At 37.1% G+C, this 16,022-nt stretch overlaps 1 protein-coding gene across 22 annotated transcripts in view; it reads right to left on the reverse strand.

Moving 5' to 3' along the window:
* Positions 1-16,022, reverse strand: part of DST (dystonin) — a 291,178-nt gene that overhangs the window by 87,494 nt on the left and 187,662 nt on the right. For all 22 annotated transcript variants that reach the window (XM_068183693.1, XM_068183704.1, XM_068183692.1 and 19 more), the window contains 9 exons: positions 15,051-15,203; positions 12,834-13,067; positions 11,221-11,502; positions 8,855-9,400; positions 6,254-6,430; positions 3,515-3,638; positions 1,459-1,667; positions 875-1,192; positions 531-697 (listed from right to left, as the gene is read on the reverse strand). In XM_068183693.1, coding sequence (XP_068039794.1) covers positions 531-697; positions 875-1,192; positions 1,459-1,667; positions 3,515-3,638; positions 6,254-6,430; positions 8,855-9,400; positions 11,221-11,502; positions 12,834-13,067; positions 15,051-15,203 — 2,210 coding nt within the window. The remainder of the gene's footprint in view (positions 1-530; positions 698-874; positions 1,193-1,458; positions 1,668-3,514; positions 3,639-6,253; positions 6,431-8,854; positions 9,401-11,220; positions 11,503-12,833; positions 13,068-15,050; positions 15,204-16,022) is intronic.

The raw sequence follows: 16,022 nt of genomic DNA on the forward strand, positions 1-16,022 counted from the left end.
TAGACAATTAAAGACAAAGGAATGACAGTATTCCTTCTAATAATTAAACCAACAAATATTATTAATCTGATATTACTATTCCTAAATTCAAAGTGTCAAAAATTTTATGGATATAAGCAGAATCTGCAAAACCTAGTCTTACTAACGTCTATGAATCTCTTACAATTTCTCCAGTTTCCCTTCGCAGCCTTATGCCAAATAGTACTCTAAAGCAATATACACAAGCAGCAATTTATGTTCCATCACAGTAGGGGAGAAGTAGGGTTTTCTTAAAATTGCCAAGAATCCTGTGAATGTCACAAAATTTTAAAAATTACATATCTTTATGGCTTTTTTTGGAGCTACTGGGCCAGACAGACTAACTACAGACGCATTTTCAAATAGAATCTTTTCCTTCCAAGAAAAAAAAATCCCTTATTTACTCTGATCAACTGCAATATCTTTAGATTGCATACAAAAGGGTAGCAGTAATCACAACATTCACACTCTGTTATTAGCCAAAATGGAAACACTTTTAATATCCAACTTACTTTTCTTTTATTGTCTCCTCTACCTCTTTGAATTTCTTTGACAAAGCATTTACTTTTTCTGATACCAGTGCTTTATCTCCAGGAAGAGCATGGAATGAAAGTTCTTCAAGGAGCTGCTTCAAAACTTCCAGATCCTTCTTATGTTGTGCCAATTCTACACTAGCTTCCTGCAAAATAGGATTACAATCTTCATGTTAGACTTTACCATCACTTTTTCAAAATTCAACTCTTGATTTTAGCTAACCAACCAATGCTGGAAAAAAACCATGCCTTGTTTCTTATTCAATCACTTAGATGAGTTAGAGTAAGAACCCACAACACATACAAATTGAATGCTAGAGTACCTGCATGTATTGAGACACTTCACTAACATCCTTTCTTGGTGCCTCCGTCTCACTTAGAGCATGGTTTTTCTCATCTAAAAATGATTGAAGTTTTGTTGAAAGACCTTCAAATAACTCCACTTTAGTCTTCAATTCCTCCATTTTCATAAGCTTTTCTCTATGCTTGTTACTTGCTTCAGAAAACCGTCCTGCAAGCTCACTCATTTTCGCTTGCAGTGTGGATGCAGTGGATGGATCTGCTGTTTCCATGAACTTCTTCACTTTTTCATTCATAGTGTTTATACTACTTTGGCGACCTGCAATGTCTTGTTCTAGCATCTGAAACATACAAGAACTATTTTGTATTACTTGCAAATAAATTTTAACAAGTGAAATTCATCTACCATATAAAGCAACAAATCACTACAGCTAAACCATCTGTGTAATCTATTTCAGCTACAAAAATCCTTATGAGTAGTTTCACTTCATATAACAGTCCTCTTTAGTATTTCTAATCCATAAAAGGTGCCGACCTAAGATTTTAATTCTTTCTTTAAATCTGAAGTAACAAACAACTGTTTCTTTTCTCAAAGAATGCTACTTACAATGCTTTTACTAATAATGTCCTGAATAGCAGCAGAATTCAAAGGCACTTGATCTTGTTCTTTAAGGCTCTTTTCAACTCCTTCCATCCAATCAAGCATTTCATCCAAACCATCCTGCACACTTAGGGATCGTGTCAGAGTTACTTGAAGCTTCTCATTCCTTTCATTCACAGATTTGGATAAATTGTCATATCTTTCCACGATATCATCTGTTAAAGAGAAGATATATTTCAATTCCTTCTTCTAGCCAAACTAAGTTTCTAGCTTACTTCACCAGCACTCACCAGTTGAGTCAAAAATTGCTACGTTAGAATGAAGAAAAAAAGTCATCTTTAGTCAGTAAAAACATGGAAGCAAAGACCAATAATTTCAAACAGAGCCAAGAAACACATCAGACAAGAGAAATGAGGGAGCATACAGCTATAGTTCCCAGTGTTAGAAACTGGTTTCTATGTAGCTCTAGCTTAAGACAGCTGTTGACTGTTCCCAAAAAATAAAATAGCAGAGTATTAAGAAAGGTCTTCTACAATTATGTCTCTTATGTTACTGTGAGATCGGAGAGGTTCTTCCAGATGGCCCTTCATTACACATCCAACACTTTCAAAATAAGTCTCTGAAACTTACAAGCTCCATGTACCTCCCATAGAGTTTTATCACCAACTCCAAAGGGTCAAGCCACTGTTGTTTTATTTTGCTGTTCTGCAAGTTACTCATGGGATTCTATGAAGAGATAGCTGGGTGGTACACAGAGAGCATCTTCAAACTTCAGACAGTGGTGAATGTCATGCTCTGCTACTTCTCACAATTGACAGGAAAGAGTATTAGGTGTAAGCAGTAAGGTTTTGGTGGTGGTAAGGGTTTGTAAGTGACAAGATTTTTTGGTTCATGCGAGAGGAGGTCAAGGGCTGCCCCATGGAAGACGCAGATGGTTCCAGCCAACTCCGGCTGACCCATCACAGGACACAGCTGAGCTCCTCAGCCAAACAGGTGGTGCCACTGGAAAAATGCATTTAAGAAAAGGGAAAACACTGCATGGGACTGAGAAATGAGGGAAAAGAAAGTATGAAAACAGCCCTGCAGACATGAAGGTCAGAGAAGAAAGAGGGATGCTCCAGGTGCTGCAGCAGAGATTGCCCTGAAGTCTGTGGAGGATAGAGGAGCAGATAATCACACTGAGGAGCCATAGAGGACCCATGCCAGAGGAAGTGGATGTTTCCTGAAGGAAATGCAGCCTACATCCACACTGCAACAATATTAGCCCAAAAGATTTCAGCCTGCAGAGAGGTCCCTCACTGGAGCAGGGGAAATGTGTGATGAGGAAGCAGCAGCAGAGAAATTACACACTGACCACAACCATCCATTTCCCATCCACACTGCACTGTTTGGCAGGGAGGAAGGGAGACTAGTTGGGAACAAAGGAGTGATGGTAAGCCTGGAAAAAAGAGTGGAGTGGAGTGGAGGATAGTGCTGCTGTAATTTGTCTTTGCTTTGCATTTCCCAAACCTTTTTATTTGGCAATAAATGAAAGTTAATTTTTGCCAAGTCAAGTCTATTTTACCCATTATAGTAAAAAGTGAGTGATCTCCCTGTCTTTATATCAACCTGTGGGCTTTTCTATCTTAATTTTTACCCTGTCCACTTGAGCAAGGGGAGTGAGAGAGAAGGTGGGTGAGCATCTGGCAGCCTGCCAAAGTCAACCCCTTCATAGACGGTTTCTTAAAGTTAGAAGGAAGTAATTCCTAAGCTAAGCAAACTTCAAATAACTGCTTGTAAACAGGCTCCTTGGAGTAATTTATGATCCTCAGCAAATCACTACCTCTGCTCAGCAATCGCTATTTCTGTAAAAAGAAAAAAATGAAATGACAGTGAAAAGCATATGGATCCATGTAGGAGAAACCAGCAATAAAATTACTGTGTTTTAATGGCTTATAACTCAACTAAAACATGGACTTGAACAGTGACATAAGAATGTGGAAGTTCTGAAATTTTTCTCTTCCAGAAACTGAATGCAGACACAAGTGATAAAAAAAGGCATTAAGAAAAGCAAATCTTTTACCCAGTGTTTTCTGAATCTCATCTTTGTCTGGTGTCAACTCTCCCCTCGTGTCCAATAACACTTCAGCCGCTTTTTTCAGCTTTTCTACAGCAATTTGGTGGTTAGACACTTGTCCCTGAAGAACCTGTAAAATTCCACTATTATCAGTTATGATTTTTAGTACAGTTGATATTAAAATAAGCAAGACTTGAGATACATCACAGAACCTAAACTTAGTACTGGGAATAAACTAACTCAATTTGTGACCTCTCCTTAAGAAAAATCCTGACCAGTGGTTATGGCTGCTGTTAACCTTCTGGCCCTTGTTTTAGTTCATGCACCATCTTTTTTACCTTATGTTTTACAATACTTGTCTGACCCAACTTATTTCTTGCATGTAACTTCAAATGTGTCTTTTGATTAATTGCTTCTAAAGAGCCTTTGTACAGACTATTTTGAACACATTTTCCAACTCACCATCTAAGAACAATTCAGAGGGAAAAGCATACAATCAACAGCAGCAGTTACACATTCACCAGCAGTGGTATTGACAAAGGATCAGGCTGATATTGTAGCACAAACAGGAATAGCTTGAAACAAGATGATTGCCTTCACAGTCAGGAACCCCTGAAACAGTGTGACTGAATTTTGCCTAGGTTTATCCACCTAACCAAGGAACACATCTTCAGAGACTAGCCCAGCCATGATTTTCTCCAGAGTCAACAAAAACAGTAAGGCTGAATCAATTTCTAGTGGTTTTATCTCTCTAGTGTGTAAAAGTACTTTAGTGTAAATAATCTTTAAATTACTTAAAGCCCCTGTGCTAGTGTTTGTTTTGATTTACTTGAAACTTATATAAGTCCAAAATGAAGGGACATCTCGTTTATTTTTTGATATTCATTGATACTCAATGAATATATGAATCAAAAGGTAATCCTATGTGCCCTGCCAGCACAAAGAAGTCTTGTCAGAGCATTCAACACTGGTACCCTGAGCATAAGAGTGTGCCAGAACACAGTACATCATCTTGCTGACCCATTTGACACAATGAGTCTCTTAAGAGATCTGAAGAGGCTTAGGCTAGCACTTGTGCAGAAAGAAAAAAAAAAGAAGAAAGAAAGAAAAAGATGTACCAGAAAACCTTGTATACTAACAGAAGGCAAGCAAACTGATGCCAGAGGCAGTGAAGAATATTCTGAAGAACAGTTAATCCCCATAAAAAGATTAGACCTCACCACGCTGCCAAGGTCTGTGTCTAGCTGGATTATCAGCTGCATGTGCTGGCTACAAGGGACAGCTTTAACTTGCAACACCTGACTTCCTCAAAATACTCTTTGTTTTGCTTTCATTAATTGGCTTGCTTTCTTCAGCCTCCTGTTTTTTCTCTTTCTTTGAATCTTTTGACATTTTGTACCCTCTCCCTTCTTCCCAACTCATAGCCATTGAGTGCTCTTTTGTGTGGAAAATAATCCATGTAGACATTTCATAAAAAGAACACTAGCACTCACTCCTTTTGTATTACGTCCATGAAAATTTGCATTATAGAGAATATAATTCATTTTGGCATAAGGAACAAAAAGTTTAAATCAAGCTTCAAATTGTAGTTGGTTTTATTCTTACTCTTTCAGTGCTTGGAAGCACAAATGTACCTAAACATTGAATTGTTAGGAATTCACAATTTACACTTTTAATTTTGTTGTCTTAAACACAGCTGTTATTTGTCTCCTTTTGCTGTCATGCACTAAAGTTCTGGGCATTTCCAGTGGCCAATTTGAAAGACACCATAGATAAAGTAACTACTGCTCAGGCTGATGTGAGGGAAATGGTTCAAGTATGTACTTTCCAAAAGCCATTGATTATGATTTTTCAGTAGTAAATGTGTCTGACCTGCACTGATACTTCACCAAGCCCAGACAAAACAGTGAGGAAGTGCCTGACCATTAGTCTTGCTCACTAAAAAACAAATAATCTTGCATTTTTTTTATAGTATGAGTGATTGAATATGTTTATGAAAATATAACAGTCAGTTCAAAGATGAAGACTGGATGAAACTTTATATTACTCACCATATACTTGGTTTCCTAAAGCCTTCTCCAAACCTACACTTTATAGAGGTACCCAGAGTTTTATTTTCACAAGCTCTATCACTAACTTGTCTTGCCTATACTAGGATTTACATAAAGTCATGAGTTACATCCTCAGTGGCAAAAAATAAAAAACATTGTTTTTCTGTGCAACACAAATTATGTTACATTCACTCTCTGCAGGGTATACAGCACTGGATGAAACTGAAACAGGCAGACAGACTACTCACATCACACTGTACCTGGTATGAGCCCTTTCATAATGAAGTAACACACAAATGTGAACAGAAAAAAAATCAAGAGTCACAGACAACAATCACATGGACTGCTCTATCTGGAACCCTATCCAAGCCTTATTCTGACAGCAAACCATAATCACTAAATCCTTTCTTATTTCAAAAACTTGCCAGATTTCACCCAATCATTTCCTAAGAGACAGAAAACACATCTTGCTTTCACCACTGCTAATGGCATCTTGATACCCCATTTTTTTCATCCAGTGCTTTTCAGATATTACTCTGGACAGGCACATTTCAGAATCATAGAAGCTGTATGCCCCCATGCAAGGCAAGAATTCGGCCTGCAGCCACTTGGATTATATTAGATCATCCTGTTTGCCAGACAAAAAGCAGTTCCTTTTAGGACAAAAGTGCTGCTGCATTTTAAAGCTTTTCACCTTGGTTTCCTCAAGTTGTCTTTGGAGATTTTTGGGATCCACTGCAATTGGCTCTGACAGTTGTTTGTTCACAGCTATTTCAGAGGCCTGGAGACCTGACAAAAGTCCAGATGAGGCATCTTCATAATGCTGGTATTTATCTACCAAGTCTTTAAGGTTATTTCCAAGGATGCTACACTAAAAGAGTAAAAAAGAAACAAGCAAATGTGCAGGCATTAACTGTGTGCTGCATTTCATACCAATCTCTAAGTTATATATTCATTCCTGTTATGCTGCATAATTTTTTCCTGCCATCATTTCACTGTTTTGATTTCTGAAGTAAGACATGATAGCTGAACAGGCTATGCAGGTCTTACTAGTTTGTGCTCCTAAAGGGTGATTTAGGATTAAATCACTGATGCAGGTGGGAAAATGGAATCTTAATTGCTGTACTAGAATAGGAAAAACTTCGGTAATAATGTTTGTTTCAGTGATATAAAGATTCTTTATCAGAACTCTGGTACCAAAGATGTAGAAAGCAAGTAAAAAGTAGAAATTTAGAAAGCCACCAGAAGCTAGAATTTTTTTTAAAAAATCAGGAGAGATATGTATGTTCATTAAAATACAGACAGTGGAGTACTGTTTTCATAACTTCCTTACCTGCATAGCGAATCCAAAGTGATATAGCTTGGTATTTTACATATGCTTGGTTTTATTCACTTAAAAATGTCATCTGAACAAGATCCTATTAGTCCTATATGTTAGCATACCCCAAAATGTTTATAGCAAATTGTCACATAAAAATGTCAGTGAAACTCTTTCAGACTTTCTGGAGATGGTTTCACAAGCAAACTCTGATTGTATCAAGTCATAATATTTATAAACAGTTGCATTAAATATTTATATACTGAACCTTCCAGATACTGTATTTTAATATTCACAAATGGTACTTGGTCTCCATCTGGTGGGCAGACACAGAACATGCTTATTTATATTGCCAGTTAACCAAGAACTGACTTTAGGATTTCTTCAGCATACAAGCCTATAAAATCATGTCTCACACACATGCAAATACATATATATAAAAGTAAAAGCAATCTAAGTATTTATTAAAAGCAAGAAACTTTAACAAAAGGCAAAAAAGTTACTACCAATTAATTTACAACTTGGAAAATCTCACTAATTGTGGACAATCTCACTTTTTAGAATTCTGTCCTTAAAGACACAAAAGGTCTACTTTTTTCTGCATATCTACTGTCAAATATTTAAAGTATGTCTATTATAACCCTGCTAAATGTATATATGGAAAGGACAGAATTTGGAAAATTGACAAATCAAGCTGCTGGCATTGGATTTTTATGTGCATAAAAATAAGCTCTCTGAAAATTTTGCTATGAAACTTTACATTTATACTCCAAGTAATTCAATAAACCAACTGGAGAAATCTAACCTGTCAATAGAATTGTCAGTTCAGCTGCCCTGTTCATACTGGTTAAGCAGGAAAAGGAAAATGTGCTTCTGTAAATGAACAGCTGTCTTGAACTGAGAAAATGTATTTTACACTACTTTTTAACCAAGCAATCAAATACATGTCTTTATAGAATTTACATTTCTGAGCATAAAAACCTTAAAGAGATAGAAATTTCCAGATAAAGACGGCCACTGTTGCAGACCAATACTGTACCAGTGGACATTGAAGCTCTACTAAGGAGTTTGAACCTATGATCTTAGAAAAATATGAAATAGCACAGTCAAGGCTACCGACAGCAACTCTCTTCAATGGTTCAATTAGTAATTATCTCAAAGGTTTACACTTCTGGAATATTATCAATATTGAACAAGACTTGTTTTTTGGACAACAGCTGGAAATTGGCATGTGAGACTAGTTGGTGATGTTTGTCTACTTCTATCAGGCAGATTCCATATGTGAACCTGGCACAGACAGCTAGATTATCTTCCCTCTCTAAGGTACATGGAAGATTCTGCACTGCTAATTACTCACTAGTTAGACACTAATCTGATATTGTTAAGGATAAAATGTTTACTTGGCAGAGCAGTGGAAAATAATTGCTGTCCTTAAATCACTAAGTTCTTTCATACCTAGTGCTGACAACAAAGGTCACATCAGGACAAACTATTTCAGGATACAAATTAAAATTAAAACTTTACATGCTGTATTTGGAATAGTCTCATTCTTTTTGAACTCATTTTATTAGTAGGGAGCCAAGAATATAAACAGCTGTGGGAAATATTGCAAGTGACATAAAGTAATATTATACATCTGAAAGTATTACAATTTCTTTCCACCCCACAACAATACTCAAGGCACTCTGAGCTGCCACAGTCTCAGACGCTGTTTAAGATTGGAAAGTACAATGAAAAACTCTGGTCTCTTTTCTTCCTTATAACACAAAGTAGAAACTATCATCCATTCATACCTTTAATAGTCTAACACTTGACTAAAGTAGATCTTCTAGAAAGGCATCTTGTTCTATTATCTAACTTCAAGAAACAAAGAATTTACCACTTCTCACAATGTTTGTTTCATCAACTAGCTCCTGTCTACACAAATTGCTAAATCAATTACAGTAGTAATTCCTATTTAGTACAAATAAAACTTACCTTGTTATAGAGAGATTTGAAGCGATCTGAAGCTTTATCCAGTTTGTTTTGTACTTCAGCATATGTAGCTGAAGTATCGATACCATCTTTGTCAACCTTCACACCATCTCTTTTGCTACATGACCTTGCAGCATCCAAAACTCTTTGTCCAGAAATTGTAATATAGCGTAAATCACCTTTGTGAGATATAACATCTTCTGAAAAGCTCTTCTGCCTTTTCAGTTTGACCATAATACCACTGAAGTCAGAAGCCCCTGCCTCCAAATTGTCAAGTTCTTGTTCTGCCTGCTGCAGCCACGTTTCAAATTCACTATAGTCTGCTTCAAATTTCTCCAATTCTTCCCTTAGAGAATGGGTCAATTTCATTTTTCGTTCTGATTCAGCCAACGCAGTCTCATACTGAGCCTTCAGCTCTTTCATGTTCCTTTGCATCTTGTCTTTTTCTTCAGGAGTAAGGTAATGCCCTTGCTTCTCAAGCAGTGCCTGAGCAGACTGAGTTGCTACTATGATAGCCTGCTGCTGTGAAATAATTTTCTCATGTTGAGCCTACAAATAAAAGAATAAATTACAACCAGCACCCTCTCACATAGTTCCTTAGTAAAGGACATGTAAAACAAAGACCATCAAAATGATAAAAGGCTTTTCTAATTTTCATATTCTTTATTATAAACCCCACATTTTTTCAGTAATTTAGGTGAAAGTGTGACTCTTGGTCACCATATTTCTGTGCAGTTAAAAAAATTTTACAAAACATTCAATGGTAATTTTTGCCAGATGTACAGGCCATGACCATATGGAAATGTTAAAGTATCATTGCAACTCAGCAATACCTGGATGTATATATCACACAGACATTTTCCGCTGTAACTCTAAAACTCCAAAACTCTGTAGAGCAAAACTAGACATTATCAATATTTTTAACTTTTTTCCTAACAAAATTAATTTGCTTATTACTTAGCATTTACGGTAGTTTACTTAGTGTAATCAAAAATTTCCTAATTCTCTGTCTCAAAATGGGATTTAACAAATAATACATTCAAAGGTATGCAACTTTCCAAATCAAAACTCTCCATGTCCCATTACTTATATTGTAGCTACCATCACAGACAAACAGACCTAAAGAAGTAAAAACATCAAACATAGTACAGATACTTTCTTGTTACGCTCAGTGACCAAAAATGATTTCTTGGGTTTTGAAATTTCATTTTTCAAAATCAAGAGCCATGATTCTTATCAAATACAGTTACTTATAAAACAGGTCCAGTTGACATTAAAAATCAAGACCCAATCTGTGCTTTCAAATTTTTCAATCCCATAAAAATATTTAAGTCCAGGAACTAGTACTATATTCCAAATGAAAAACATATTTCAAATATATTCTTTCAATAAATTCTTCATTCTTGAAGGTCTCCAATGAAAAATAGCTATGTAAAATAAACAGTATGTTTTTCTTCCATGACTCTAGTGGCCAATTATACTTTAGCCACTAGGTGCAGAAATTAACTGTCAAAAAAATATGAAGCAAAAATATCATGTACACAAAACCCAATAATCCTATTTGCTTAGGTTGCTTTTGGGGTTTTGGCTGTTGGGTTTTTTTAATAAAAAAGGAAATCCAAAATGCTATCAGCTACAAGCCTAAAAATTTTCTTTAAGGTGTCAATCAACTCACATCTAAAGGTTCTTGGTTTCTCAGCTGTAAGTCAGCAAATAAAACTAAACTCTTATTATTTTAAATGCTTCCAACTTACCAGGATAATCTATTTTTAAAATGCTGCACTGTAATTTTATGTAACTCACTCTTCTGAAGCCTTGAAATACTGCTTTGCCCATGTGTTAAAGTTGTAGGAAATGAAAACTATAATTTCAGTAAACTATTATTTGCAGCAATTTGCAATCTATATTCACAGGGGATTAAAAGGGGATGAATCAACAGGGTATCACAAAGATACTTGAAAAAGTCACAGAAAGTGTATGTGTGGCAAATACATTCTCTCTCAGGATTTTTCATTGAGGTGCACTGAGAAAATGTGTTTACCACAGGTATGAATTTATATTGCTACTTTTTGCACTTTATTTGCCTGCACCAATTTCTCACTACAAAAAAATGATAGACACACCACAAAGATTCTTTAAATTTACCTTGCAGAATGTGTCCTTTCTCTTATTTTGCAGGAAACAACTATAGTAACAGCAAAATAGTGACAAATGTGCAATACATTCTAACTACTGCAATTCCTACCACTGTGTATTACTATCTTCCTAGTACTTGCTCCAAAGCCTGTGACAGGCAGGATGAGACTGAGTTCACTTATGCTGAATAAGGAGTGATACACCTAAATGTTGAATAAACCCATTAACAATACCTTGACTTTCTGATACTGCTGGTTCAGATTATCGTCGATGCTTTTCACTAGTCCATCCACCCGAGTTTCAATGTCTTGCTGCATTTCCAGCAGATTCCCATTGACATCATCCTCCTCTCCTTCCAAAACTTTCACATCTCCTTCTTCAAAGTGTGTTCCGTTCTGTTCTATCACTTGCTTAAATTTCCGACCATGCTCCGCTTCTTTATCCACATTTGATAACCAATCCAGAAGGTTTTCTATTGTATTTTTACTTTCTTCCAGCTGTTCTATGGCTGCAACCTACGTTGAAATTTCACAGTTTCAATTTAGAAATCTTCTTTAGAGAACACAAAATATCAAATAAATATACAAATAAACCATTTAAAATACATTAACATCAAAGAAAAATTTTATTAATATAGAGGTTGCTGTTTATTTTATGAGAGAATAAACCAAAAGTTTATTAGTTACCCAAATGAAATATGACATTAACCTCTCTACAATTTATCAATATGTATTGAGTTTGCTTGGCCAGGTTTTGGAATTGGGGCAGGCTGCAAGGCTGGTTTCTCTGAGAAGCTGCCAGAAGCTTCCTTCATGTCCAACAGACCCAAAGACAACCAGCTCCAGCATTGACCCACGACTTGCTAAGGCCAAGCCCATCAGCAATGGTGGTAGCAACTCTGGGATCACATAGTAAAAGGGTAAAAAAAATGCATGAAAAACAGCAGCCTGAAGAGAGGGGTGAGAATTTGTGAGGGAGCAGCTCTGCAGACCCCAAGGTCAATGCAGAAGGAGCAGCAGGAGGTGCTCCAGGTGCCAGAGCTGGGATTCCCCTGCAGCCCCTGGTGCAGCCCATGGTGAGGCAGCTGTGCTTCTGCAGCCCATGGAGGGCCTCAGGGGTGTAGAGATCCACCTGCAGCTCCGGGAAGACCCTACTACAGAGCACATGGATGACCAAAGGAAGCCACGACCCTGTGGGAAGCCCACACTCGAGCAGGCTTGTGGCACAACTTGTGACCCCATAGAGTCATTCCACATACTGGAACAGTGTGCCTGAAGGACCCCATGGAAGGGACCCCGCTGGAGCCCTTTGGAAGGTCTCACATTGGAGAAGGTCATAAAGGACTGTCTCCTGTGTGAGAGACCCCACACTGGAGCACAGGAAGAGTGTGAGGAGTCCTCCCCTTGAGGAGGAAGGAGTGGCAGAGACAATGTGTGATGAACTGACTACTACCCACATTCCCCATTCCCCTGGTGCCAGTGGTGGGAATGAGGGAGAGAACTCCAGAGCTGAGCTCAGGAACATGGGAGAGGTGGAGGGAAGGTATCTTTAAGATTTAGTTTTTATTTCTCATTATCCTATTCTGATTTGATTGGTAATAAATTAATTTCCCCAAGTCAAGCCTGTTCTGCCTATGACAGCAGCTATGAGTGATGTCTCCCTGCCCTTATCTCAATCCACAGGACTTTCATTAAATTTTCTCTCCCCTGTCCAGCTGAGGAAGGAAGTTACAGAATGGCTTTGGCATCCACACAAAGTCAACACACCACACAACCGTAAATTGCATGACTAATGTCATAAGACATGAAAAGGTTTGAATAAAGGTATGAAACGGTTGCCTAAAAACCTTTTCTGTTTCCTGCTTAATTGCTGTTGTCATAGCTTTATCCAGTTCTTTTTTGGACTCTTCTGCCTTCTGGCTAAGGAGCAAACACTTTGTCTTAGCTTCATTTAGTTTCTGTTCCAGAATAGTCTTGTCTTCTTGTGACAACTTTTCTCCATTCTCTTTCAAGAAGGCTTCAGTATTTTTCACAATCTCTGCCAGTGTCTGGGCACTTGTTCTCATGTCTTTTTGTATCTCCTTTTGATAAAAAAGAAAGCAAATAGGAGTAATTAAATTATTCATGAGATCTTTCCAATTAATTTTATTGGAACTATCTCTCTTCTAGGGGTAAGCACCACACTGGTCCTTCCTAGCTGCACATGATATGTTAATAAATTACAGACAATTATTAAAATCAAAGGCACACATCTGACAGTGTTGTTGCAGCTCAGTCTTTTTGTTTTCAAATTGCAAATCTGTTTGCTTACAGTCCTATTCAGACTGAGCCCACTTTTTTCCTTTGTTTAAGAGTTTAAATATTGTGCTTCCACATATGCAGAACATATATTTATTTTTTTTTAGAAATCAAGACTTAAGTAACTCTGCTACACGGCAGTTAGTAAAGTGAGTCTCCTGACAAATTCTGGTCCATTACTATCCTAAACAGAAAGCTGCTGAAAATAAGCTGTCTGAATAGAAGTCAGAAAGTTGTAATTATCTTTCCTGGGTAAGTTTTCCCATATTTCTTGGGTTTGTTCAGGCCAGAGATGGCATACAATTTTTTTTTCTTCTATTGTAATCAATCATAATATTTCAGTCTCTCAAGAATGTTTACTTCCATTGAATTTCATAGAGGACAGATCTTTAGTTTCAATTTACCCAAAGCAGTTTTCCTAGTCTGCCTCCCAGTTATCTGAGAGGAGCTTTAATTGGAACAATTACACTGTTGAATATATTGCCCCAATAACTGAAACAATGACATTTTTCACCTTCTTGTGCAGTGTAACAATCTTGGAGATGCAAAACAGAACATTTGATCCTCCTTCTAGACTACAGATTTTGCAGCAGTTTTAGAATATAGCAGATAAAACTGCAGCTCCTTTTAACACTTCAGGAAGTACCTTAGAAATATTTTCCTGGGAACCCTGTATCAAGAAAAGCTTCTCCTGTGACCAAGATCTCTGTGCTTCCTTTCAAATAGCACACTGAGGATGAAAGCTCTGACTTGATATAAAGAGACTGGGTTTAACCCCCATTCCCTCCTAAGGCACTTTTTGAATGGCGATACCAAGAAATCAGTCAGAAAATAACAACTAGTCTGCTAGGCAGTCACAAACAGCTGATTTAAAAAAAATTGAAGCTCTATCAGTTATTAACTCCCCAAAAGGACCCCATTTAGGCCATAAATCCTTAAGACAGGTAAGAGATAGTAAAAGCTACCCCAGGGGTGTCTGTATGACTGACTGACTATAAGAACAACTTTGACAAACTAGATGCATTACTTCAAAGATAAGTAAAGCAAGGCAAGATGAGTAAGGAAATTTTTCCTTTTACAGAGTTGGAGCTCTACAGTATAGTAAACTAGGAGGAGGAAGAAGAAGAGTACAAAACCCTTCAGTCCTTTTAACTATCATAAGCTCAATTTCTATCAGGAGAGAGTAAAAGCCTATAGATGACTGGATACAGCTGAAGACCAAGGAAAGCAAACCAGTTCAAAGGGGTTTGCTACATGAGGACACCAAAGAAATTGCAAGAAACACTAGTAAGAACCAGAATTAAAAACAAAGCAAGAGTGAAGCAATGGAAAGCCTCAGGCTAGAGAAAACATTGCAGCAAAATTTTTCAAAGTACTCTGAACGGGAATAAACACTTTCTGACACCAGTTAAAAAGCTGGCTAAATTATTTTAGCATAATAAACGTGTGATTTTATCACATTCAACAGGAACAATCTTAAGCTAATACATTAACAAAATTCACACCTGCTTCTTGAAATGTGTAGCACATACTCCCTATTCTAGTGTCTTCTCATTTGGAAGTTTCTCTTCTCCCACTAGCACATACTAGAGTGTATTCACAAGCAGCAGTTTAAATGCATGCCACTAAGCCTTTATTTTTGGTAGGTCAAACAAATCTATTTTATTCTCCTCTCACATGACAAGCCTTGTTACTCAACAAAAGAGTCGAGTCACTCTCCTCTGCACTCAGCCTTCTTTAACATTTCTGACTAGAATTGTGCATACCTCCTGTTTGGTCTGGTATTGTTCCAGCTCAGCCTTGCTGTCTCCAATAACAAGAGACTGTCGCTGTCCGATGAGTCGATTTTCAGTCTGTGTAAGCAAATCACAGATTTCCTGCAGTTTCTCTTTGCATTCCTGCTGCCGTTCAGCCACATCCTATATTGGAGCCAAGTACAATTGAACAATAAGAAAAAAAAATCCTCACTTCAGGAACCAACACTCTAATAGATATTAGAAATCTTTGAACATCAATAATGCAAAGCAATAATTTTAAAAGTATGCTGTAAACATGATAGCAGTGGTACAAAGAGCAAGATGAACATACAGAAGTTATGGATAAACCTCAAATATGTTTTAAGTAAAAGAGACCATGTTTGATGGAATTGCCCAATAGAAGTCTGGCCATGCACATATGTGAAGGATGAAATCTCCAAACAGCAGGAGTGAAAATCCAGTCTCTTAACCACTTGAAACCAGTGATAAACACTATTAATTCTGAAAAAAAAGGACATCAAAACAGAGGTTAGTTGTGAATGTGAGTTAGCTCTTTTTGGTATGCATAACATGTTACCTGAATAGAAACTGTGAACTTTTTAAGCAATAGAGAAGAACAAAACATGCAAGCTTATTATTGTTAAAAAGTCCTAGAAAACTTATCTGTGCCTTTCCTATACTCAATTTTATGCTTCTTTCACAAAATATAGTAGAAAGAAATGTTCTTGGAATGGCAAAATAATACAAAGTCTTCAGAATATTAAAGCATTTTTATTTACACATAAACCAGGGGCTGAGGTGGTGATTCTGAGTCCTAGCAGTGCTGCTATGAGAGAAGAGGAGGTGCTATTAAGCTGCAGCATCTTATCAGCCTCTTTTGATTCTACAAAGGCTACTTACACTTGCTGAAGAAGCAACTGGCCCAATTTGACTCACAGTTTTCCCAGTGCCCACACCTAGGACTGCAAGTATCTTGGCTGA

The sequence above is a fragment of the Anomalospiza imberbis genome, chromosome 3 (genome assembly GCF_031753505.1).
Source record: "Anomalospiza imberbis isolate Cuckoo-Finch-1a 21T00152 chromosome 3, ASM3175350v1, whole genome shotgun sequence".
Lineage (NCBI taxonomy): Eukaryota > Metazoa > Chordata > Aves > Passeriformes > Viduidae > Anomalospiza > Anomalospiza imberbis.